The sequence below is a fragment of the Anguilla anguilla genome, chromosome 10 (genome assembly GCF_013347855.1).
Source record: "Anguilla anguilla isolate fAngAng1 chromosome 10, fAngAng1.pri, whole genome shotgun sequence".
Taxonomy (NCBI): domain Eukaryota; kingdom Metazoa; phylum Chordata; class Actinopteri; order Anguilliformes; family Anguillidae; genus Anguilla; species Anguilla anguilla.
In genome coordinates this window covers 36,435,059-36,462,540 of record NC_049210.1, presented here as the reverse complement: position 1 = coordinate 36,462,540, position 27,482 = coordinate 36,435,059, and the positions used below count along the sequence as shown (strand labels likewise).

At 40.4% G+C, this 27,482-nt stretch overlaps 1 protein-coding gene across 4 annotated transcripts in view; it reads right to left on the bottom strand.

Moving 5' to 3' along the window:
* The window catches only part of dapk1 (death-associated protein kinase 1), a 58,886-nt gene extending 53,597 nt beyond the window's left edge, over nt 1–5,289 (bottom strand). The window contains exons 1-2 of one of the 4 annotated variants that reach the window (XM_035379156.1): nt 5,185–5,289; nt 4,023–4,196 (exon numbers count right to left, since the gene is read on the bottom strand). In XM_035379156.1, the coding sequence (XP_035235047.1) occupies nt 4,023–4,084 (62 nt within the window). In that variant the 5' untranslated portion in view covers nt 4,085–4,196; nt 5,185–5,289. Of the gene's footprint in view, nt 1–4,022; nt 4,197–4,363; nt 4,483–4,514; nt 4,774–4,830; nt 5,159–5,184 lie in introns of those variants that run through there. The other 3 variants (XM_035379153.1, XM_035379155.1, XM_035379154.1) reach the window with 3 other exon arrangements.
* Nucleotides 5,290–27,482: the final 22,193 nt, after the last annotated feature.

Sequence of the window (27,482 nt, the reverse complement as noted above, 5' to 3'; positions counted from 1 at the left end):
CCAAGCAAGAAAAGGCTCAGAGGCTCATTCAAGAGCCCCCCCCCCTCCATTATGGGGACCACCCGGGAACGGGGTCCCCGAGAAGAAAGGGTTCCCCTCGAGTCCCAGCGTTCTCTGGCCAGCAGCTCAAAGGCCCAATGAAAGGGGAGGCTATATGTGTTTAACCTCCGAGGCCGGACGCCCACACATCGCCGCTCTGACGCTCGGCCGTTAACGCTTCCCGGCCCGAAGACGAGCCGGGAAAGCCCGGCCCTTCACGCCCATTCTGAAGGTATGATCAAAGGCCAAGCCAGCACTTACTGATGGCGTCAGGGCGGGCGTAAAAATCCCAAGAAATTAGACAAGGCTGAGGGCCACGCCGCTTTGTCTTCAACTTAGTGGACCTTAACTTCGAGGAATGGCTGTAAAGGCAGCCTTACTTGTTTTGAGATGGAAACATCAGTCTGAAGTTTGCCGATGGCTGCAACTGACAAAAGAGAATGTGAGAATGCTTGCTTAAACAATTGAGTGCGCTAGCAATGCTGATGAATCCTTCATAAAATTTCCTTTCAGCTATGTGGAAGCATAAGAGTATACGCGCCATGCTAATTCACAGAGATGGAAAAAGCATAGCTCCTAACACATAGCAGTTTGAGCCCAGTAAGAATGTGCAGAGAATGTTCGACACTAACCTGCATATATTAACACCTGTAATTGCAGAATAAACACTATGCCTATGAAGACCAAAGAGGCATGTTCTACCCTGACTTGCAACAAGTCTACTCATGCTTCTTGCTGCTTATGTAACAAACAGCACACAAAAAATATGGCCCAAGATCAAATTTAAGCGCGGAGGATTCAGACTGAACCTCCCTTCCTCCTGTTCTCACAAAAACCAGAAGAGCAATTAAATGTCATGTAACAAACGTCTCTCTAAAATCTGAGCACTTGCTAAAGATTCAAGTCGTTATCCCAGCTTTTAATCGGAAAGCACTTGCAATGTTCCAGAGCAGGCCGCAGAGATTTCCCTCGCATCACATCCCTGCCGGGTAACTTTCAACAACCTTCCCTGCGAATGCTGAAGCCTGCCATTCAAACTCCATGCAGAATGTATTACTGCACCGAGAGTTGAATGACCAGATGTTCAACAGAAAGACTACAACACCACTCTACAGTGCCAAAAGAGTGATGGGTTTTATATCAAACAGGAAGAAGGCTGTTTTTGAACATGCCAGCATTGACTCTAGCGTTGTGCTAATCACTGTCGATAAGGATACTGGCTGCATTTCAGTGTCAGATAATAACTGATCGGTAAGGTCCAACGGGAGTAGGAAGGAGTACTGAATGGCTTATGGTAGTGTAGAAAGCACCTATGCATACTGGATGCAAAAAGGAGTGGGGGAATCTGCCATTTTAGCATCTTTCTTGAGTATGCCTGGGTTGTAACAAATACTTTCTGAAATGTTTCATAACTTTTTTGTAGCCTTTGTTAAGATCCTTTTTTTAAATTGTAGAGTAATAGCAACAGGAAAAGGAGAAAGTCTGGGAATGCAATTCTGTGTTTTTCCATGTTTCTACTGCTGTAGAGCTTTTCATGCATTTTTGGGTATAAGATCGTCCAATACATGTAAAACTGTTTCAACTTACAATTATATATACAATACAAACAAATTATTTATGACAAACAAATATGAATTTTTCCAGACAGTACAGTTTTTGTATGATAGTTGCTAGGTGCACATAGCAAGATGTTTTTACAACCATGACTATTGTTCCAACAGAAGTGCTTTATGAACAAGAGATAAGACTGAATAATAAAGATCCTGAAATCCTGTACAAGGAATGTACATGTAAAAATATTTCAGGAGAGTTGAAGTGCCAATCATTTCTGATTATATTGTGGTTGCCAGTTTAAACACTGTCATAGGGTATAGGTCAACTGTATTGAGTATATTATCTGCCAAAAGACAGAGAGTTAAGTTTGCAGTATGTTTCTGGAAATAACAATAGAAGCAATGAAATGGGGGGGGGGATCAATGAAATTGAATGAGTTTTTGTGGTGCATGTGGCTCATTTGCATAATCCAATCAATGAACAGGAACAAGCTGAGCCTCACTATCTTTTCCAACAAAAGTATTTTGAGTGATCATAAACACCGGCTTTGATCAGCAACATTGAATGAATAAAGCTCCCATCACAACAGGACAGAGGAACCGATGTAAATGGCATTGTGCTGCCCACAAAGAAGTCACTCTTTAAATGACCACAATGATCAATTTAACTGCAGATTAAACCAGTGGAATCCTTCAGAACGGAAGCCAGGGCGCAAAACACAAAGTGGTGCCCAACTGTCCATAATCAATGAACTTATGGAAATCGATAGCATCCCAGACAGACACCCAGGACTGGATCAATCCTAATTTGAATTGATCCCAGGTGTCCAGGTCTTCACACATTCGGTTTCACGGCTTTCTCACAGTTCCGTTTCTCATCAGTAACGCAACACCTTTTCAGAGTTACGCTCCTCTCCTCCCCCAGTAGAAAGCCAGCTGGGGGGGGCAGCCTCAAAACCACCTTAGCGCCTGTACACATGACAGCATAACACAGCCTACTGGGGTACAACTTACAAGTAAAGTGCCGGTAGAGACTATTACACAACCTGGTGAGCACAATTCAAGTACATGTGTCCCTCTGGATTGACAACAAGAGCATCTGCAATATTGTTTTCTGAATTCTTTCAGTCAACAGACATCCGAGAAGACATCCATCCAGACATCCATCTCCCCTTACATTATGTAACATTATATAATGCAATACATCTATTTTCTGGTCGTATGTTACCTGTTAAATGCACAGGAAAAAAAAAAGATTTATCTCTTCCTGCCCAACAGTAGGGTATTCAGACAATATTTCTACCACATGTCTTTTCCAATAGGTAGTGTCAAACAAATAATCTTGTGATGCAAGTTCCAAGATTCAATCTATTCAAGAAAGAAAGTGCTTCCACACACCAGGTTGCACACTATCGTGTCAATATCCATCCTTGTAACGTTTACAATGAAAATGAAGCTCCCTGCTCTCAATAATTCCTTGTAGCATATAGTCCCCTAATGTCTGTCATAATATCACCAAAATAATTCTGCAGACGTCTGGGCACAAGCAGCTGAGATTTAACTCTGCGCTCAGAGTTTATTGTTTCATTACCTGCTGAAAATGATCATCTTCATATTACACACCATGCTCAGTGGATGAAACATAGCCTACTGTGCACTACAGCCTCACTGTAATGATCTCTTTCCATCATTCAGAATTCAGGGTATTATTTTGATAGCTCTGGATTAACCCAAATATCCTAATACAAGGTTAGATTACATTGTAGCCTACTTATATTTACTATTATCTTCTTAACATTGGGGGAATAACTTGGGTCGGAGGGGGTGGGGGTAAGAACAAAATATTTCAGATATGGCTGATAGTTTATATAACTGAATACAAGCGGCAATATGTCTAACCATTTACCAAAAAACACATTTTGTCCAGTATATCAACCTAATGCGTGCACTACAATGCCATGACTAAGCGCTGAGTAATCCTTGTGTACATCAATACGCTGTTCCAAGGACGGTTAGTTGCTGTTAACAGGCGATTCATTTAATGCTGGTAGTCACTTTCAAAATATGAACAATTAGCCAACATGTGTTGCTACAGGACAGCATCAAAGGGTAGATGCAATGACTGCTTCTATAATCGTGGACGCTGTTCAAATTTACATTAAAAAACATAGTCGCCGTTGTTTAAATTCCCTGATGAAATTGCACTGAAATCACATGCAAAATCAACTCTGGTTGACACAAAAATACCGGACAAACATGTCTCAAGACCTGACTTTTACTAAAAAGGACCAATTTGCTCAAGGTAGGTTACACAAATGCAGCTTTAAGGTAGACGCTATTCTACATCCACGATACCAGTCAAACCATGCAATACCACACCCAATTCAGCTGTTAAAAGAAAGAAAGAAAAAAAAAACCAAAAGCACCTACCTTCCAAGCTCATCTCCTATTTCGTAATAGTCCTCAACATTCTCTTGGTTGAATATGGTCATGGTGATAGGCGCGACCTGTCCAGAAAATCCCAAATCAGCGCCAGCCGCTCTCTCAGCAATCCATTTCTGTCAACCTCTTGACATTTTACGGCGAACCCCTCTCATATTTGCTCTACAAAGGGAAGATAACAGGAGAGCGTAAAACATACAATTGTAATCATATTTACACGCCGCCAGCCTTAAACCTGTTTGCTATCCATGGGAAATGAATAAATGTTTCCTGTATTTCTGCTTTTACTTTTCATTAGAATACACTTCAGTCGTCTCTGACACACGCACCTTCTTCAGCGGTGTCACGACTCAGTTCCACCGACAACAAAGATCATTTTTAGGATCATGAACAGTTTCAGCCTTTCCACGACAGGAATGAAGAAACTCTGTCATTCGCAGAATAGCGTTTAACCAAAACCAGGAAGGCAAACAGACTCACCATAAACGCTCCGCGCGTTGCCTAGAGAACACAGAGATGTGTTTGGGAGTGCAGTTCTTACGTTACCAGTACAATACGAATTGTTCGTAACGCACCGAAATCTGAAATTTCCTGGAGCGAAGCAGGTGTAAACCTTTTGCATTAGTGCACAAAGCGCATGAAATATACAGGCTCACTTTTTTATTAAAAACAACAGCTGTACTTAACTAAACAGACTAATTAAGTCGGCTTCGGCCTTTTCTTTCATTTCACGTAAAGAACTAACATAAAAGCACCAAAACACAAGAACCCAATAACAGCAGAAAAACAGAAGTACCTTCGACTGTCCACATCCGTCAGCTTCCACTTAGCGGGTACTCCCTGCTCGCAACGCGTTGAAAGGACGAACGTTTTTCCGCGGAGACATTAAAAAAGCAATGTTGCAGGAAATACGAGCATTGTAACAATGTACTACTGGTGGTGTGTGGCGTTCTTACTGTGTGTTCAGTGTAATGTTATAGCCTACACGGCGCTGGAGTGCTTTTGGACTCAAGGAGGCAGCATAGTGCGCTTACCCAAGAGGAAATACACTTCGGCTAAACCAATAGCAATCTCTTTCAAAACGATCTAGCTTCTTTGGAGTCATTCGAAAGAGTCTCCATGAACAAAATCGAAAGTGTTGGACCCTCACCTTAGTCGAAACAAATCTCGAAAAACTGGCTTATCCATTTCAATAGCGCTGTCACTGTTTATTTTGTTAACAGGACTGTCCATATCAAAACCATGTACTACCGCAAATACTGGCGGAAATAGGTAATTACGCAAAACAAACCACACACCACACGCACATCACAAACAGAAACACCCACAGCTCTTTTAAATACGAATCGTCTGTTCCAGCCCTGCTATATTAAATATAAATAGACTATGTGTACTTCCATTTGGAAAGCAATGATTCGCCTTATTACATATAATAATATTACTAGGATGTAAGTGTATGAGCAATTTAATGGAAGAAAATGTACATGCAAAAATGACAGCGTCATGACCTTCTCATCATCAAAGGTATGACAGGAATATCGCACTTAAAAATACGCAAAAATAAAACTTTAATTATTAAAAAAGGGAAAGGGTGAGTGATTTTGAGCAGGTACAAATTGCCTTAAATGAATTAACAGAATTTTCAATAACCTTCATTTCACTGGGACATTGTGGCCTCTTCCGTGTAAATGAATGTTGTGGTTACAAATACGTACTATACGTAGATGGAGGGGAAGTTGTCAAATGCATATATAGACAAATTCAAAAGTTCATTTATTTAAGTCTACTTGACATTGCATCCCTACTATCGTGCGTGGTTTACCAATGTATTGTTAGACTAAGCTAATTTCCTGTGGAAATACCTGATATCGCCTCCAGTAAAATTAGTCTGAAGCTAAGGTGACTCAGTGGAAATGTGGTCTATGATCAGAGTGGAGCTGTGATCTTGGCTCGGTCATGACATCAATGTTAAGAGTAACAACTTTGTGGTAAGAATATGGTCAACAAACAATGTTGTGCCTCAGCTTTTCCTGCCTGACAAGCTAACTGAGGCTAGGCCTTGTTTGTACTTGGGTGCACTCAGATGGGAAACCTCCTGGAAATACCAGGTTGTTGCTAGAGGTGGCACTGGTGGGCCAGTATGGAGCAGTCTTAGTAGATGTCCAGTGCAGTAACCAGGATACCGCACTGTAGGAGACACCGTCTCACTGCGGACATTGAAGATTTAAACGAACTTATCAGAAGAGCAGAGGTGCCCAGTGTCCTGCTAAAATTCCCAAACTCACAATTCCAGGCATTCCCTACCTGGCTTTCTTTCCCCAGGAAGTCCTTAGGTGACCTTCCTTCCAGGTAAAAATAATGTTAATGGCACCACAAGCGCTGCTGCTGAGCAACGGGCTCTTGTGGTTACGCTGATCTGCCATGCATCCTCATATGGGTACCACATGTTCAGTCCTCTGCTGTCTGGAAGACGTGTTTTTGTACCGTTTTCCATGGCTCTTTGCTATCGGACAGAGTGGGTGGGATTTTAGCCCTCCATGGAGTCAGGATCAGTAGCCTTATTTTAGCCCAACCCCCACTCTGAGGTAGGAGCCTCATTCACAGGGGGTGCCATTTAGGGTGTGGTGGCTTTTAAACAGAGAGCACTGTGCAAGCTTTGTTTAATCTTTTTATCAGTCACTTAAGGAATGAGTGGTCTGCTCTGTAAAACGGCAATGTCTTTGCCTCAGATTGTTGATAACATTACATTAAAAATATCTGTCTTGCAAACACATTTGGCAACTCCCTATTCAAAGTCCTTGTAGGATATGGGAAACAAATGACATGGCTATCTGTGAACTTTATCTGGGAAAAAAAGGTATCATTGGATTTTTCATATTTTGGAAATGGTGTTCCATCTTAATTTGGTAATGAACAAGAAAAATGGCATTATTTCTTTTACAACACCCCTGCTGCATTAATGCCTTCTGAGGTTTGTACTAAATGGTGCAAAGGGAAGTTAGATATATGGGTGGGTCACGTTGTTACTATAGTAACGTGAAAGAGAGCACAATTAAAACTATTGATGTGCTGCCTGCCTTTCAAGCTCATCCTATATTAGGCTTGCGGAAGAAAGCAGCCAGGATCCGTTCAAGCTGGGTACACTGCAAAACCAAAAAAAATAAGTCAATCTTCAAAAGTATGTAATGTGTCTATTACGTTTTTTGTTAAATCGGACAAAAAGACAATTTGATTAATTTTAAGATTTGCCAAATGGGCTAAGACTATTTCACTTGACAAGCAAAAAAAAACAAAAAAAAAACACTTAAAACAAGCAAATATTTTCAACTTGAGAGAAAGAAAATATGATTCATTAAAAGACTAAAACACATAAAAACACATATTAGAGTGTAGTGATGGACATGGCAGTAATTGTACAGGGCTTATGTAGACAAAGTACTCATAGGAAAATACCTCATTCAAATTTAGCTGTGGTCTATGTACTTTACCCAAAGCTTACTCCCACTCAAATGTGTGCTTCTTAATTCAGTATCATCCATATATATATTGCAATCTGGTACAACAAAAGTTATATTTTCACATTCTAGTCAACAGCGGAAGAGAGAGAAGGAGAGAGAGAGAGGGGGAGAGAGAGTGACAGACAATGATATTATAAGAAAACATTACAAGCATACACTCTAAAAATAATAACATGTCAAATCATTATTAATTCTGAACGCTTTTGTCAGAACCAGAATACCGTTAATGAACCTCATTATGACAAACTGGCTGTTCATGATGAGGAGTGGTGGAGAAATTTTAAAAACTCTGCAGTAAAAGTACACTCTTACTAAAACAAGTATACAAATTGTGAAATTGACAATAATTTGGACTCATTTGCACCAGTTAAAGAACAGGCAATACTGTAAGTGTTGCATCCCCACCATCCTGAAAAAAACCCTGTTGATATTTTAAATGAGATGCTCAAACATACAAATCCCAACCTCAAGCAAGTCCTTTCTAAAAACTGTTCTAAAAAATGAGTTCTGATTCTGGAGACCCTAACAAGTACTGAAGCACATAAGTAGGAATATGGGGAAGATTCTCAGTGAGAATCAAAATCTTTTGGTTTTAATAAAAGTAATTTTCTACACTTCATAGATAGCAAATATGGAACAATCTCTCCGCCTAACAGTGTTTTGTGTCATAATATGCATTTAATATCAGCAAACTCATTGGTAATACCCAAGCCCATTTTTCTAATGTGTTTATATGTATGACTTTCATATTGTATGCTCTTAACAGATGGCTACTGCCCTAAATTAATACTCAGAATGTATGCTGGTTTGTGAGCCAGTATTACATGCAAACATTTGATAGGGTGGGATTAAATAAGCTTTTTTTCCCCAAGGGAAATTTGTCTGAGTAAAATATTGAACAATACAGACAGAAAAACAGCTACTCAATTTACAATGTTTGTTCACAGTGTTGACTAATATCAGATATGATATTCAATCTACAGAGCCCATGTTTTTTTGCAAATGAAAGAAAGAAAATAGACTTGGAGATATTGAAAAATGTAAGTGTTCTCTAATTGTATTCCACATCTCAAAATATACGAGCTATGGTAGCTATTATTCCCAAAATGGTTGTCTGGGTGCTGATGGTTATTTTATCAACCAAATAAGATTAATCCGAGAGCAGAGATGCAGTGTGTTTTCCCACAGTTCATTTGTGTTCCACTTCAATAACTTTCACTGGATTTTGTTTAAATTATAAAGCTGTGGCCCAGGAGCAGTCAGTTCCGGTCCTGGAAAGCTGGTGTGCAAGCAGGTTTTTGTTTCCACCAATTACCCTGGCTAAATGAGTTAATTGGCTATATACACCACTGGTTCACTCATAGATTAGATCACAGTAAAACATTTCATAAAGGGACACAAGAACAATCTTTGGCTGTCATTCATGCGTTTATCAAGAAATGTAGCTAAAACGTCAGATGGTAGAAATATTAGGGCTATTTAAGTTATTAAGGCCAGAAGCTTGCGTGAAAACCAGAAACAGATACAGCCCTTGTTGCCCACCTCTCGTATGGCCAAAGATCATTTTCCATGTTTTTCAGCAGTCATCTTTTTTGTGTGAATACTTATCAACATTTTATTTGAATTTATAGTTCGAAATTGCTGTCCATAGGTGCCAGAATTGCGGTGGTTACTGGACTGAAATTAAAGCAACATGACAGAGTAGGTTATTCCTTTTAAATGACTCAGCATTTGTGCTGTCAAAGTGATTATGCGTTGCATATTCTGAGGTTTGCGAAAAATGGAAGACAGTCATTGTTCTGGGCTGGAGCCCTTTGCGACACGTTCGGATTATAAAAGCTGTGTTCCCTGGTGGGGCGCAGGTTCAAAGCCTGCTGCTTTCTGGGAAGATGCCCTCGGTTTTGTCTTCCCATGCCATTTCGACAGGCCTCTCAGCCAGCTCGGACACCTCCTTTGCCCCATTAGAAGGTTACGTAACTTGTTGCGCGCTTTCCCTGAGAGCAGAGCAGTATGCTCTGCATTTCAGCTTCACAGACCAGATGCAGTGGCGCAGAATTATGCACAGTGCCAAGAGGGTCATCTAAGAGTAGCCAGGAGCATGATGTAACATCTTCAGTGCATATGTTTGAGGTGGCTGATGTGAAAGTGTACGTATGTATATGTAAGTAGGCATGTGTATATACAGTATGTGCGTGTCTCTGTATTTCCTGTGGGGATATGTGGTTCTCTGGGTAGGCCAATAATTGCTTGCTGGGTTGGTCTTACTGACATCATCCCTCATGGCCGTGTTGTTGCTACAATATAAACTTGTTTGTTTTCATAGGAATGAGTAAGAGGGTGCAGTCAGTCCCTTTAATTAGATGGTAAAATATCACAAGAGGTCTGACTGTTATGCCCGAGGATTTCCAACAAGTAATACCGGTATAGTAAGAAATTAGTACGATTGCTGGCATGAAGCCATACGCACCAATGAAATCACACGATACTGATGGGCTCACTGACAAAGAAATGCAGGTGGCATCCCGTTGGCCTCCCCTTAGGTACCCCCACTGCACACTACATGATTTAATATTAACCTGGTCACATTGGTAACCACCAGAAACAAACGAATGACCTTGGCAATTCCTTGGTCACCTGCTCAGTCAGGCAGTGCATTTCCAAATTGGAAAATACAGCTCTGGAATAAATTAAGAGATCACATGAAATGTCCAGTTTCACAGTTTATGGGTAGGCTATGTGCCTGTGTAAAATATTACTTTTGATATTCTTTCATGAACAATTGACCACATTTCAATTCCAAACAAAAATGTTGTCATTCAAAAGATTTATATGCAGAAAATGACTACTCGTCAACATACACAGAGTTTTTATACATTGAATAATGCAAACTAAACAAGCATATACCCATAATAAATAATAAAAATAACAATGTCTTTATTTAGGAAGGTTCAACAATAAATATTTGGCGGAGTAACCCCCGATTCTTCGTCGAGAAATATGGGGTGGCCTAGCCATTTTTTCCAGAGCTGTAGAATGAACCTATAATTGCTGTTCTGATAACACAGGCTGTTTGCAGGCTCTAGCCTGCCCAGGGACCTTGTTGCTGCCTACATCACAGATTAAATTAGTTTGTGGGCCATCTCTCTTGCACTGTCTGAAAGTGATTTATGGCAGAATTTATATGCGTTATTCCCAGCAAAGGCAGTATAATTTTAAAAGAAGAAAATGAATAACAATCACAAATATTACCACCACCTTTCATAAAGGTCATTATACAGGACAATGATCCTGTAACTATGCAAGGAATTGTTTTCTTACTGGCAGCAATGACTAGCATTTCTACAAATGCATCTTCTGAAATGCAGCGTGGGTGGCTAATGCCCCACACATTCTTTCTATAAGAAAATGCACAATGCCTAAGTGAGTGCAGAAGTCATTGGAATGCTCTGTAACAACTAACAAGACTATCTGAACATTAAAATTTGATTTTAAATGTCCTCGACAAGCTTGTGAAGCTTTTGACAAAGGATTTAGGACAGTGTGAAGATACTTTTTGCTGGTGCTGCAGTGTTTGCGTTTAACGAACTGCTTTCTAGCTATATTTAAATATGTTAAATAAATATTTTGATAGTGCATGTATATATATATATATATATATATATATATATATATATATATATATAAACACACACACACACACACATACACGTTCTTAATTATAATATCTCATGAGAAGATTAACCACTAGTCGAAACTATGTCGCAGAAGATACGCAAATCTTTGCGGGAAACACAAGGCTCTAAAAGAGTAATTACACTATATCGGGCTACTTCACAAGAGGAGGCAGTGATTCGTTGAGTTGGCGCCATCTGCGTGCCCACACTGTAAGGGCAAACTGCACATGTGGCTGAGACAGTTGATTAAAACTCAGTATGGTATATCAAATAGTTATAACAAATAGTTAAAACAAACCTTAAATAATAAATAAAAGAAAACATGGATATATGTTTTAATTCGACTGTGCTCGTGTAAAGGAACATTGCCTCTAAGTGGTTATATTAAAATATCTGCTGTCTGTAGTTATCTGGAAAACACATTTAGAGAAAATACCTTGCATATGTCATCAGAATAATGAAGACCAATCTCACTGTATGCTTTTAGTTTGATACTTCAAGGACTTAAATTTTTTATTTATTTTTAACGTAAATTCGAAAGCAATCGTTTTAAACGCGTAGCTGCTTCACTCATTTGAGCATGATTGAATCCTTGTTTTGATCTGGACACACCTGAGAAAACAGCGTGTCTCAAACGTGTCTCCACGCTGTTATCGTCACTAGCTACCGATCGCCGCTTAAAGGCTGACTAGCTAGTTTTCCATTCGACAACCGACATTGATACTGCAGGTGTCCTGTCACGTGACCAAAGTTTGACGGATAGATTGCAGGTAGGCCTACAACAAGCGTGTCATTCACCTTGTGGCTAGTGAAGGTGAACAGAGCTAATTCTGAGAGGGGTACTGTGTTTACCATCTATAAAACGTGTGTGTTGTAAAAACTCAAGGTATAATGTGATCTCACTGTGTTGGTGGGAGATAAAGATAGCGCTCACTCTGCAAACCTTTCTGATAGGAATGCCGATATATTTCTTCTGAGGGTATTATGGGACATGCTTATATGCATATATTTTGTTGCCTTACTGTGACTGGCAGCATTAGTATGCCTGTCAAAAACACCTGGCCTTAGAATTGCTCTTCTGTGCTCCCCCTGCAGACACCAGGAAACATCATGACTTCCTTCTGACACCGGGGATGAAAGCCAGTGCAGGATATTGCTACACTACATTCTTCATGCAGGTTCTTCTCAATATTTGAATCCCAGCACTGGTCTGTTTTCAATACCAGGGTACTTCTCAACACACATTTAAAAAAAAAAGAAAATCTAAATCACAGATATTTTGTAAACATCATTCAATACCAAGTCAGAGATTCTGTCATCTGCCTGAGTGAGCCATACTGGATGCTGTGATTTAGTGTTGCTTCTTTTGTCTTTAGTCTCTCTCTCTCTGGACTGCTTGTCAAATTTCAAGAACTTCTACACACGAAAAGTAACTGAACTGGAAACTAGGTATCTGCAAAAATAAATGTTTTTTTTGTTTTGTTTTGTTTTGGTTTTTTTTAAACCCTCAGTGCTTTTTTTTAAACTGTCGGTGCTATGAAAGTCACTCCTGGTAAATTATTGAAAACCTGTAAATGTTGCATTTACCTTTGCGATTTTCTGTTAGGTGGAACAGAACAACAACCATGCAACTTGCCATTTTTTCTTTGGTGAGATGGCTCCATCTAGTGCTTATATGTTGAATTACTACAGGCAGTTATATTGACAAAGCAATTTTACTTAACCTGCAAAAAAATCTCCCTGTTAATATTAATAGACGCAGACTTTGTGGAAATTAATACTTAAGCTTTTATAAAATTATGCATGTATATCTGATAAAACCACATGACAAAATCTGACACTGATGAATCATTCTGGATGTTTCTTGACTTCACTGAATCTCCTTAGAGCACAGCACTGTGGTGGTTCAATGAAAACACTTTGCTGTTAATGCAAAAAGGTTTTCAACTGTTTGACCTGTGATTTCAGCTCTCTCGAGACTCCTGCCTGAACAGCAACCGCTCTTTTTTCCCCCCCTTGGCATTTTTGGCTATCTCCCCTGGCTCCGGCAGAGCTTGACATTTCGCTGCTGTTAGTGAATTTGCCCTATGGGTTTCCTCTCCCTGGTTGACAAATGCTCACTCCCCCGAGTACCCAGAATGCACCGGGGCTCGCCGCTGCCAGGGCTTCTGTGTGGTCTCCACGTTGCCTTCTTTATTATCCTGGGGAGTCTGACTCTCGCACCTGCTCAAGCTCACTTCTGTTTAGCTAGCCTGCCCCGTGGTAAGCATCATTGCTCACGCTGTTTTTCTGGGACCGTTATCAAGACCGGGGGGATTTTTTTCCCCCTCTTCCCACCAACAGTCTGGCCTTAGTTTTTAAGCAACTGAATGGGACACTGTGCAAGACTGCTGCTCACAGTCCCTTCTTTGACTGCAGATTCTGATACGGCCATTATTGTAAGGCATTCTTACAGAAAGTCAAATTGTTTTTTATATCGAAATATGCAATGTTATTATTGTCATCAATCATTTTCACATCAAGGCACACATGAGAGGGTGCTCTGTTAAGCCCTGGACAGAATTGAACTGTTTGTTGATGTAGCTGTTGTGGTGGGAGTGTGGTTGAGGTAGAGCTGGGCCTAATGACAGGTTCATGTTCATGTGCTTGCCCCCCACCTCAAATCTTTAAAACTTACTTGTAAACCTGTGCTTTAGGAGGTGTAATAAACAACACGTAAAAAAAAAGTGGCAAACAGAAAGAGGTGTGTGTGTGTGTGTGTGTGTGAGTGTGTGTGTGTGTGTGTGCGTGTTTGTGTGTGTGGTTCTGGCATAGGTTTATTTGTGGGACGTGCCTCGTAGTGCTCCTGGATCACTAACAAACACCCTGCCATGCATTTGTGCCCCACTCCTGGCTGTGTTGTCATTCCCATTGAGCGCAACGTTAAAACTACAAGATCAGATTCTGGCGTCATTGGTCGCATTAACGGGCTGCAGGTGCGGCCGTAAATCATTCTTGTTTACCTAGCTGCTCCTAACAACAAGATCAACCCCTTTCAAAACACAGGTGACGCAGAAACATCTCTTGTTCTCGCCCCGATGCCCCCGAGCGAACGTTCCCCCTCACCCTGACAACAAAATGATGGGTGTAGGACGCGCGGATTTTACGATGTGCTCTACCAGCCGTCCTACTATCGAAATCCACGTTGAGGGCATTTTGCGATTATTTATTTCCTAGCAGCCTTCACTGCCGGCCGGGTTTTTTCCCCCGGAGGCTCGGAATACCGGCTCGCGCCAGCGCACACTGCTCCCTTTGTGCTCTCCCGGCTGATTTAGTTGCGCACCTGTGTAATTTTCTGTAATGAAAGAATGAATCACTCCGGAGAAACGACTCTTCTCTTTAACAGCACACTGCAGCACTATGTGGGCCCCGCTTGGAAGGGTTGAATCAGCCTACCCCGGTCATAGACATCACCCGGGACAGCAACTTTTTTCTGAAACCTGCGCATTTCACGTCATCTCTGCCTACAATCTGTTTCACAGTAGCAATGAAGAATTAGTGGGAATTGCATGTTTGTATGCAGTTTGCTTTTATCGTTTCTATAAAGTTATGTTGTTATCCATTTTTTTTTAAATGTCAAAGCCGTAAAACATTACGATACAAATGAAAAAATGCTCCAGTCCAAAGAACCATGCCTTAAGCCACAATAGCACAAACCTCCACGCACATATGGTAGATGTTTTTCCTCACTGGATTCAGTCACTTCTTTTTAATGTGCTATATATTATTGGTAAATAGCACTGGAGCCTAGTTAATGTTCTTTTTTTGGAATACCATGATATCCAATTCCCAATAGTTTCATAAGTATATAATATGCAACTGTAAATCTCAATTGTTTTTCCCCCCTCATTTCGAAATGGCCGTGCTATTATGCCCTCAAGCTACATCTATGACTACTAGGGATTTTGGGCACCATGAAAATATCTCGCATTGGTCCCCATCACCCCAGACCACCCCATCCCTCCACAATTACATCACAATTTTCAGATGGTTCCTGTCAGGCAGGGCATATTGAATCTCACCCTTAATGCAATGTCCCTGTTGCCACCCACACACATACAGGGAGCACTGCACCTGAAAAATCCGCACTCCTCCTACATTCTAAGCCAGTGACTGTGCTCCACAGTATAAACAGCCCAGCGTACTGCTGACAGGAGGAGAGGCACTGCATCGGCTGTATGCCGGTAACCTGTAGGTGTCTGGAGACAGAGCTAGCTGCTGGCATAATCAGCTTATACAGTCATTTAGGGCCACAGGCACCCATTGGCCACACAGTTCAGGTTTTTAATGTTTATTTTTTGGAAAAATGACTCCCCCACCCCCCTCCAGGTTTGCAATCAGTTCCTCCCGGTTCATTCTTGTGTAGGACCATCGAAATCCTTGAGCCGGCTCTGTCTGGAGGATAATTAGGGAGAAACTGTGAAGTGGAAACCAGGCGAAACTTTAAGCAGCTGGTGAACATAGCTTGACTCATACCTGCATTGTGAAGGACATATAGTACAGTATATAAACTGAGCATGTGCACACACCCACTGGTCTTCTAGAAGATACAATTTCCAGCCATACACTGCAATAATTAATGAAGTGAACTTCATGTATTGAGTATAGTCATGAGAACCAGTAGCTTTATGGTGACTATAATGAAATAGCCATATGGATTTTTTAAATCATATGAGTCCACAATGGCCAGAGTGGACTCATATCAACTCTGTTAGAGCTGCATTAACACTGGACATTTCACTGTGCAGTTGCTAATGATGAGACCATGGTGCCTGGTGTTGACAAAGTTTCATCTTGTTTCCACATCACAGTTTCTCCCTCGTGTGGAAACTGAACATTCAGCCCCATGTGATTAAAAACATACTTGATTTACACTTGCAGCCGAGGAAGTGTGTAAAGATGGGAAGGGGAGAACTTTGGAGACAGAATGGCCGGTGAATGGAGGTATTTTATTTTAACTTAATTTTTTTGGTGTGTTGTTTTGCAGCAGGCAGGGACGGATGAATTCTCTGGGTAATGATTCCCAGCAGGTCTGCCTCTGTGTGATCCCCACTCCACTCTCTCCCACAGGCTTCCTGTCATGAGAAATTGTTGCCCTGCACCCCCTTTAACCTGACAGGCTGTCAGCCCACATTAGAGCAGCATGTTACTACACCCCCCCCACCCCCACCCCCCACACACACACACACCCCAGTCTGACAGCAGCCTTCACTAGCACGTCACACCTGACTCCATCTTGTGTGCGGGTGGGGTTGCGCCAATGTGCAAAAACAGACAGCTGTGGTATGAAAAAACATGAGCTGATGTTCACCTGTGTGAGGTTCACCGTGGTGTCCTTTTCCCTAATTACGTGAGAATAAGAGCTGCTTCGTTCCTGAAGCCATACATGTGTCCTTGTTTATAGTCTTCGTGGAACAATAAAGGATAGACAGATATGATTTCAGTGTATTACCTCTCAAGTAGTATGTTCAGTGTCAAAGCAAGTCTGTTGGTGCAGCAGGAACATGAACTGACAATGCTGGAACCGATCTCTCTCTCTCTCTCTCTCTCTCTCTCTCTCTCTCTCTATATATATATATATATATATATATATATATATATATATATATATATATACTGAACAACAAACCAAAGTACAAACATTGAAAACATTTCTTACCCACAATAACATATAAGGATTACTTTTACTTAAAAATAATCTCAGACACAAGGAGGAGGGGGAGGTAGAGAGGTAATTAAATTCAGTGTAATCTTATCTACCTTAAGTTTTTTTTAAACCCCAGGCAGCCTAATACCTTTAGCCAATAGTACTAGTAAAATAGGCACTAAAGTTGCAATAAATATGGCAACGGCGAGGGAGTTAGGCATAGATATGCTGGGCCAAGTAAGTCTGGTGGCAAGAAGGTTATTTCCAGTGAGAAATTGCAAAGAAGCGTAAGATGTCCAGTTTCAGTGTTCAGTACACACTCAGAAGGTTCCAGCTGATAGGCAGGAATGTTAACAAGAGAAGACCAGGAAGATCAAAAGGCAAATATCTTTTGTTGTCAAGCAAGAGAAACCATAGTAAAACTGCACCACAACTACATGAAGAACTCAGTGCAATTAGAGAGAAACCAGTTCCCCTGACTGCAGTGAAACGGCAACTCAGCTGGTCTAAAAGTACAAATGCCTCCAGACATACTGCTGAAGCAACAAATGAGTTTATCAAAGCCAAATACTGGAAAATCTTAACTGGTCATTCGCCTGATCTGAATCCAATTGAACATGCATTTCATATACTGAAGAGAATATTAAAGCAAATTAAAGCAACTAGCCCCCAAAACAAGCAGAAGTTTAAGATGCCTGCAGTACAGGCCTGCTAAAACATGTATTTGCCCCAAAAATTAAAAAGTGCACTGTATAAATATTTATTTATTTTTATATTTATTTATTGTGTGTGTGTGTGTGTGAATGAACAGTAACTCCATAGAACTAAAACCTGTTTCTCTCCTCAGAAAAGAGGATTGCCCGTCCCGGTAGTAAAGGGGTTTAAGTTGGTCGCATCATGGGGCCGGTGTCCTTGGCTCCCAGCCTGTGATCAGAGGGAAGGGCTTTCAGAGAGGGATTTGACCAATAAACTACAGTTCCCTGAACTCTCAGCAGGAGCGCCCCTCTATCTAATTAACTTCATTCTGCCACCGTCAGTGATTCTGATGTACAAAACCACCGTTAAGGCTAATGGGATTTGATGCTGCTTTCATAAATTTCATAATCCCTCAGGATGAAACCGCATATTTCTGTGCTAAGCCTCCAGCGACTGCGCCACAGCTCGCAGTGTAGTTCAGTGACTGCGACCACATCAGCCTCACCTTCCTCGGTCGGTATGCCATTTGTCCAATTAGCGATCAATGGGCCAGCTTTTTGTCACGGGTGTGTTAAGGACATCACATTTTCCCAGAGGAAACCGACTTTGAACACAGAACGTGGGTATTAAAAACAAATGAAAGGAGAAACGTTAGGCTAAGTGATTTCTAATTATGCTGCGGTTAGAACACTTCTGCTAAATCCATCTCGGTTTCACGTTATTTCCTCCATAATCAAACATGTTAAATACCCGAATATCGCAGACTAACAAGCACTCTTTTTTCCCCTGATATGGCTGTGTTTATTTGGAGCTTATTTCAATCATGAAAGCTATTATTTTTAAATCTTTTTCTTACCACAGCAGGTATTTCAAAGAGAACGAGAGAAGGATCAAACTGACAGAAAGACATTTAGCATTTCAGTTTCAATTTAAGTCTAGACTTTCAGAAGTGCTGTATTCATGAACCCACAATACATAATTATGGTTTTTATTGCTGTTTAAATGATTACGCTAACTTGTAATTTAATGGTTTTACGCATAGCAATTTAAAGACCTTAGCTATGCTTTAGCTTTGTTTGTTTACTTATTTCTGTAAGAAGTTATGCTTTTCTGAAAACACAACTGTATAATTTGCAGAGGGTGTGGGCTTTTTTATTTCTACAAATCTAAACGATTGCACAGAATTATGATTTACAGTGAGTGTGTTCAGGCAGGCTTACTATTAATTCTTGTTAGACCTTCATATCCATTGCTAAAATTTAATGTCCGTTTATTAGGGTGGCAGTGTAGCATAGTGGTTTTGGAACTGGGCTTGCTACTCTGAAATTGCTAGTTGGATTCCCAGATGGGCACTGCCATTACACCCTTGAGCAAAGTACTCAGCCTGAGTAGTGTAATTAAGTATCCAGCTGTGTAAATGAATTGTATGTAGAAAGAATGTCTATCTCTGTATCTTGCTCTGGATATTGGCATATCCTAAATGCCTTGTGAACATCATACACCAACTTTTATGTTTTATCACCTCCATTCTCAAACTGCAGATTGGTAGAAGACCTGTTTGTTAAGACTTTTTTGTGACCTATCCACACTCTGTTACTTAATAATGATAATAATAATAATAATAATAATAATAATAATAATAATAGTAATGACAATTGCAGTAATTATAATGACAACAACAGCAACTATAATAATAATAATTATTATTATTGTCATGTTCATTAAAAACGTTCTTCACCAATTTGTTTTAGTAAGGTAATAGCACAAGTAATATAATTCAGTTACAAGCAAGGAATGCCTAAATTGTTCACTTTATTTCAACAAACTACCATAAACACCTTAGAGCAGATGACCTTCAGCTGTACGTTAACCATTCTAATGAGTTAAAGAGACATTGCATGAATTTAACAGAGAGAGCACACAAGCCATACCCCATGCTTTAAGGTGAATTCATTAACTGTTACTATCTTCATAACCTCTGTCCAAGTGAATCCAGTATACTTGTTCAGATTAGGTCAAGGCTATTCCACTCCTCTGCAAGGTGAGAGAGAATGATTCAAATGATTTGATTTATGAGACCAGTGTTTATCCAAAGGGATTCCACACTCCTGAAGAAGTTCACAGAATTCTATCAAATCAAACACAAAATCCTGCCATGACTCTTTCTGTGATGTTTCTGTTTACAGGTTGACAGGAATTTCAGTCTGCTGTTTTTTTCAAGTTTTTTCCCCTGTGTTAAATTTCAGTCATTTAGCCATTTATTTTTGTGTGTGACCTGGACCGAGAGCCTTGCGTGAGAACCAGCTGTTTCCAACACTGATGAGGCAAAACAAAAAAAAAAATTTAAAAAGTGCCAATTAATTTTATTTTGAATTTCATCCTCAAGCTGTGGGGTCAGGGCTTCTGGGAACAAGGCTGAGTCAGTAAATTGTCTCCCCCCCCCAATCTGAAGTGGGACCTTTGCCCACCCTTCCTCTCTGCCAGAGGGAAGGCAGGTGGTCTTCCTCGAGGGCAAGCAGGTCTCATCAACCTGTGCTTTAATTGAAATAATGGCTTTTAAGTACAGTTCAATTATTGCTCTAATTGAGGTCTCCCGCAGTCCCAGAATGGTTGTTTTTTCGGTTTCTTCCGTGAGTTTTTCGTATGAAGGACTCTTTGGGGGATTCTCGTAATTGCTGCACTTGTGTGCAAAAGCATCAGCGAGCAGGCGAAAGGGGAACGAAGGGGAGCGCGATTAGTCTGGCGGGCAAACAGTCGCCGATGTGGTGTGGTCCCAGTTCCCTCAAGGGATGCCTGTGCTCCGTAGTTTTGGAGAAAAACCCCCAACAGGACAAATGCAGGAAAAGACAAATTGTCAATTCTTAATTCAACAAACACACCATTAACCCTTTGAGGAGTTGGTTTGTTTGGAATGTTTTTTTTTTTTCCAAACTCCACGTTGGTGTTTTAGAATTCCACTGCCTTCAATTACCAGTAGTGATCGTTACATCATCATTAGAATGTTCAGTTAAGAACATTCCAATCACACATTTGCAATCTTACACATTGAAGGGTTAAGTGGGTTTCCGGTGAGCATTACATAACTGGACGTGTACAATCTTGAAGATTATGGTAGAGTGCTCCTATACACCGGGTGGAAATTGGCTCTCACTTCACATACCCTTGATTGAACAATCTATGACAGAATGGATTAGTTCAGCAGTACACATTAGTACACAGTTTGCATTCATAGATCACGTGGGTCACATTTTGTTTTCATTGAGTCTCTGTTAGCATCCAGATACCACAAGCAGCTCAGAATTGCAGGGCAAGAGTGAGTGTATTGTAGACCTGCTGATAAATGTGAAGTACCTGCATTTAATTATCATTGAGTATTACGTAATTTTTTGCATATTTCTCAACGAAAACACAAAGTAGCATAACAATTACTTTGAGTTGTGGAGTTTGAAATAAAGAATACAAATGTCTTTTGCTACAAAGTCATTTGTAGCAAAATATTTCACCATATGGCAAGATGGTGAAATACAATCATATTATAAGTTGTATAATAAATATGTGAGGTTTCGTTTTTATTCTTTATTTCCCAAGCCTTGACTATGCACCTCATGTCAAAACCTGTTTGGGGTTTGCATGTCTATTTTCTTATGCACATTGGAAGTATTAAGAGGAATGTGACCCTATGCGCACAGTTCTGCAGAACAAATTTAAACCCTGAAAAGACCGGTTTTGCACTCATTTGACCACTGGAGGGCCCCCTCTCTCAGTTGTATGGTGAACTGATTGAACTGTTAAAATGTATTTGTAACGCTGAGAGGAAACCTGTTGGATGCACATTTGTCTGTTTAAAAAAATAAAATAAAATCTTATGCACAAATATAATTATTTCTATTTTTAGAAACTCCCTCTTGAGTATTTTGTTCATGGGATGTATGCTACAGTACATTCACAATTAAAATACTTTGTGTAAGGAACAATTTCACAAAGAATACAAATAATAAACATACTCTCTTAAATAAACTTTAAGTTATTCTTTGTGCCTTTTAAGATACATAAAACGAGAGAAGATTTATGCATTTAAATTGTCCATGTTTTTTTTCTTAAAATTTAATTATCACAACCTTATTATAAGGGATCAATGTTCTTTATAAGAAATTAAAGGCTGCATTTAAGAAAGAAAAAATAAATTTTATGATTTGCTGGAGCAATTTCAATTCTTTTTTTCACTTTAGGTCTCCTTTGAAATACAAAATATATATTCTATATATGATAAAATATATGTGAAGCTTCTAACTTTCTCTTGTTATTAAAAAAATCCAACGCAACCAAGATCATTTCTGACAATCTACTGAAGTAAAAGGAGGCGATATGCCGATTTAATAGGACAGCTTTAGTTTTGCACACTATGCCATATGTGTTCTGGTAGCATCGCTGGACTTGTGCATTAACAAAGTTACGAGGCCAGGGGTAGAGTGGAGCCATAAATCACTCAGGGGCTCCGGAAAGTGTTCGGTTACCCGGCTGAGTGACACTGCTTCAGAGATTTTTAAAATAATCTTGTTGTTCTCGCTGACACAACTTGGGGACGGGCAGCTGTTTTGGTAAGGCAGGCCCAACCTGCAGCCTGGAGGGGCAGAGCTGTGAGACATTAGGGGTGGGGGTGGGGGGTTGCGGGGGGGGGGGGGGGGGGGGGTGAACGGGTTCCTGGCAGCTGGTGTCAGAGACCAGGCCTCGGGCAGAATGTTTTACTCAGCCGAGGCAACTCCACGAGCCGACATAAAAGAGGAGGTGGGAGAAAGGGTGAAACAGACCCAATCGTCCAGTCAGATTACTACAAACCTGCGCTCATCAGTTTGTTCTTTTTAAAAACAAAAGTGTATTTGTTTTTTTTTTTTAAAAGGAATGCTTTTCATTCTAGAATTGGAAAAGAAATGGCAGAAATAGTTCTGCTTTGCCACTTTTCGTTCCGTTTAATACTTTCGTCTTGGCAGCTTGCGTAGCGCCCAGTTGTTGGTATTTCAAAATATTTATTGTGTTGAAGGGTATCTTGGATTTCATGAGAAAATAAAAAGGCTGTTTGTTTCAGATGTGCCAAACTGTATGCTTGTACTTATGCTTGGCACATTCAACTTAACACTTTCCCTGTTGATTTTATTTTTTTTTTTTTCCTTTTCCATTTAATTTTAAATTGACTTTAGTCCATGACGGAAAATATCGAAGCACAATTCTGAGGTAGACTACAGAACTCAGGTGTTCTTTAAAGTGTTCCCCTTCATTCTCCTCCACAGTGGTACAGAGTTATCAGCATCATCATTCAGTGCCAGTGCATTCAGTGCGGCGGTGGTGGCGGCGGCGTCCCGGGGAAGACCTTGTCCACGCCGGCGTTTATTTGTTCGCTCAGCGCCGAGGAGGAGGAAATTCGCCCCATTCCAGGAATTTTCGGGGCGCTCTGGAGTGCGGGCGTCCTGCTGAAGGGGTCGACCCCTGCCAGGCCGGTTAGCGCCGCACCGCTCCATATATCTGAGGAGTCGCCCGCGGCAACAGCGCCCCCAAACCTATTAGCCGAGAGGAGGAGCGCGTTCCGCTAGGGGCTCCAAGGCAGGGGGTGGGGTAGCGGCGGTGGTGGTGGTGGTTGTGGGGGCAGGGGGGAGGGGGCGGGGCCTGCGGGAGACAGGCCCGGAGCTAACACAGATATCAGACGGCGGCCTACGCGCGCTTTTCCGCCATCTGACCCCTCCGTTCCCGGGCGGCGGGGGCTCGGGGGCAGACGCGGCTCGTCTCTCTCACGCACACGTCTCTATCTCCCGCTCTACCCTCCCTTCCCGCGTCTCTCTGCTGAGGAGGCCTCCGCGGGCCCCCGATTCCCACCTCTCTTCCTCTCCTCCCTCCATTTCTCCAGGGCCCCGTGTTGGACCATCTGGCGAGCCCGAAAACTTTGAAGATAGCAGGCTGAGCTATGAGAGGTCTCGTCCCCCCTCGTCCTTCAGGATTTGATAGCAAGGAGAGGTCTGGCAGAATTATTGCACCTAGCAGTCGTTCATGTGCAGGCAGAGATCACATTGTGTGTGGAGGGCCCCAGTTTGCACCCCAGTCCATCGGACTGAAAAGCATTCTGCTGCATAGTTTCCTCAAAATGTATATCTGTTACTCTGAGTTCATACAAAGATACAGCACAGTTTTGTTGGATCTTGAACTCCTAAATATAATTGAATATACAAACTAGCATTTTGCGTCCGTAGAAAAATAAAAACACTTTTCAACAACTCATAAAACAATCAATACAGTTTTGGACTTTCACATGAAAATTTATGTTTTTGCAAGACCTCTTAGCTTCTCCAGATCAGTAGTAGCAGTTCACAGCTGTATAATTTTAAATTCAAATAGCTGAGCCAAAAGCCACCAACCACATCTCATTCATCCTTCATCCTGGGATTGAGGTTATCCCTCAAGTACCTAGACTGCACCTTGCAGCCCAGAAACACTAAATTACTTGTGCGACTGACAAATTTCGAGGTTTTCTGAGAGACCATGGCAAAACATGACTGTTTACATGTAAAAATCCCACAAAGCCACAGTCGTGTCTAAACGGCCAACGAAGCATGTGAGTTTTGGTGAAAAAAAGAAAAGGTCCAAGGTTTTATAGTTACGTTCACTTAAAAAAATGGATTCTGGAAGATTTCTCAACAGTGCCAAGATGAACAACCAATCACATGTGGCAGAGCGCTCAGTTTTGATGTGGAATGTGGCAACCAATCTGTGCCAGCAACACATAACGTCGCTATGGAAACAGACAGTTTTTTTTTTTTTGCCTTGGAATTTTTTCAGTGTTAAGGGAATTCATTCAGGAACTTAATGTTCTGCGTTAGATCCTAGCTCTGCTGGTCAGTTATGAACTGCTTGTCTGTAGTCAGAACAGCTATATTTTTCATTTTTGGATTAAAATCATTGTATTGAGAAATCATGTTTCTTACTTGGCAGATCTGAGAGATTATTGATGATACATCTCTTCTCCCTGCCAGGAATCTTCTGTAATTTGTTGCACTATATTGAATACTTGGCATCACATGTCCACCACAAAATGTTTTCATCACCAAGAAATTACCATTTTGGCACTGCCAGCCAAAAACACCACTCGCAATAACTGGTGATGGTGAAACTTTCCAGAAAATCAGTTTAGAATTTCTGTTTGAAATATTACCTGTAAAATTCCCCGTAAGTTATTCAAGTCTTCTAAATAACATTCCTTAGAGTTGATTAAGTAAGTATTATCTTCAAATACTTACAAATTAAGTATTATCTTCAAATACTTACAAATTAAGTAAGTATTATCTTCAAATACTTTACATACAACATTGTCTATAAATTTTAATTTATTGTTCACTGAGTCATGTTCCAAACCATTTATATCATAGTGCTTGCAATTACTCTGTGAAATGTGGCCACACAAAATTAAAACAACATTAATAAGCTTAATTTCAAAACGAAGTTGTACTCATTATGGTTCGGAGCCCTTTGCACATGAAAGTTGGATTTTTTTAACTCCGTGAACATATTTCAAAATAAAAGTGCACATTAATTATGAGGCAGTGTTCTGAGACTTAGTAGGGTGTTGATATTAAGTTGAAACCAGATATCAAAATAACAACCCACGGTGCTGAAATCGGCCTAAATTACATATAAATGCAATTACTGTTGGTAAACTGACTTACTGTGTAAACCGCTGACTTGCTGTGTGGGTCCTTTGACTCAGTTCACCCCCCCGCGCGCCCCCCCTTCAAATTTAATTACAGTAATCTTTCAAACCAACGCTGCCGGCCTGCTCCGTCAAATATGAATCTCGCACCAAATCTGCGGGAGTTCCAATGGAAATAATGAGTCTTTTCTGGCCCACAAAACGTGTTCTAGACGCTGGGTGTTTTTTTGTCGAGCAAATATGCCCTTGGAGATCGGGCTGCTTCCTGATTAAAACAGTGTATCAAACTCCTGCCCTGGCTGACTATATCCACACAGTTCTCGACACAGTAAAACATGTGACCTTTAGCAGAATCATATTAATACTTGAAAACCATGCCATGATTTAGCAGTGTTAAAAGAATGTGAATTCATACACTCTCAGAAAAGAAAGGGCTCCAAAAGGCCCCTGTGCATCTCCATAGAGGAATCCAATCTAGTTCATTGATTCATTGTCGGGCAAATTGGTTCAATCTGTGTGCTTTCACTCTTTTCGTACCTACCAAGAGGGTTCCTTAAAGAACTAAAAAGAGTTCCCTTATTGACACAAGCCAAAAAAAACCTTTTTTTTGAGTGGGGGATCTTGCATTTCCAGTTTTATTTTCCCTCTAGCCAAAAATATATTGAAGGAAATTAACATTATTTTATTTCGTGAACATTACTCAGAATAATAATAATAACAGAAAATATTCTGGAAGGCAGAAATAAATTGCAAAGAATAATGTGGTTCATTACTTCCCGAGCCACCTATTCAGTAACATCAGACTGCAGGCATAGAGGGCTTTTATAGTCTTGTAGCCATGAATTTTCAATCAACGTCAGTTTTACATCCAGTTTGCACCATTCCAACTACCTGTTAGAATTCTCGGAGGTTAGATTACTTTATCTGCAGCACTGAAATATAGCAAGCCAACAAGATAACTAACATGAACAGCAGAACCTCATGGCACTGTGTAATGAACAGTTTTGGTTGGAGCAGAACACTCACAAAATAACAGTTACCATTTGTTGCAAATTCATTTCCCACTTAAGGTTACTACATGCCATAAAAAAGAAAGAAAAATGCCAGTTGCAAGCCTCCCATGCTGGTAAAATGCTGTGGAAGCTGAATGTCTTCTGACATCTGATTTACAACAGATTTCTTTAAAATTATACATTTTAAACAGCATTGTAGTGTTTGAGATAAAGTGCACAAGCACAGTGTACCAACAGCTAACCAGCATAAAATTGCATTCATAATTTACAATAATTTCTACATTCCTCTTAAAAACTATTTTAGTGCATACTCTCTTGTTTGCAAAAGGTGTGAATTGTTTCTTCACACAGTGTACACCTGAAAAAAATGAGGGCAAGTAGGCTTTCAGACCCAGTGAAATATACCAGCGAAGCGTAAAACTTCAGATACAATCTAGGACCAGCTTTTACAGAGTAATGACGTATGAATTTAAACGCTGAAAAAACAAACAAAGCGTTACAGAAAACTGTTTTACTGTGAGAGGCTGGCTCTTGACACTATTTCGTTAATCTCTCGCTGCACTACCAAAAAGCCCTTGTGCAGGATCACAGTTAGGTCTTTAACGGTATGATGTTTTCACTGGCATGAAGCTGATGGTGGAGCAGTCACCAGAGTGGAAACCTCAGCAGTCAGTTTGGCATTTACATTTTCATGACGTTCATTTTGGGCAGCTATCTTGCTAGTGGAAGAAAAGAAGCTTCTGGAGTCTCAAGCTTCGATGCGCAAGATGTCTTTATTATTTTAAAGGGAAATCAACATTTCAGCAACAAGTGTATTTGTCAGGGTAGCTATTTTGCTAGAACAGAAAAGGGAACAAGCCCAACGGGAAGTATTTTGAACAAGGATGGTTCTAAGAGGATTTTCTGGTATCCTATAAAATAGCAGCATGTTTTGCTACGCATTGGAAGTGAACCCCCTTCCCCCACCCCAATAAATAAACATTTAAATGAATTATATATATATATATTTATGAATAAATACATAAATAAATAAAAATAATAACAACAGTAATAATACTTCTTTTTCTTTTTCTTATTGTAATATAAAGTAAATAATTGTATTACTTCTGCAGTTTTTTCTGTTAGTGAGATTTAGTAGCAGTTGATAATGGATGATGAATTTAATGATAGT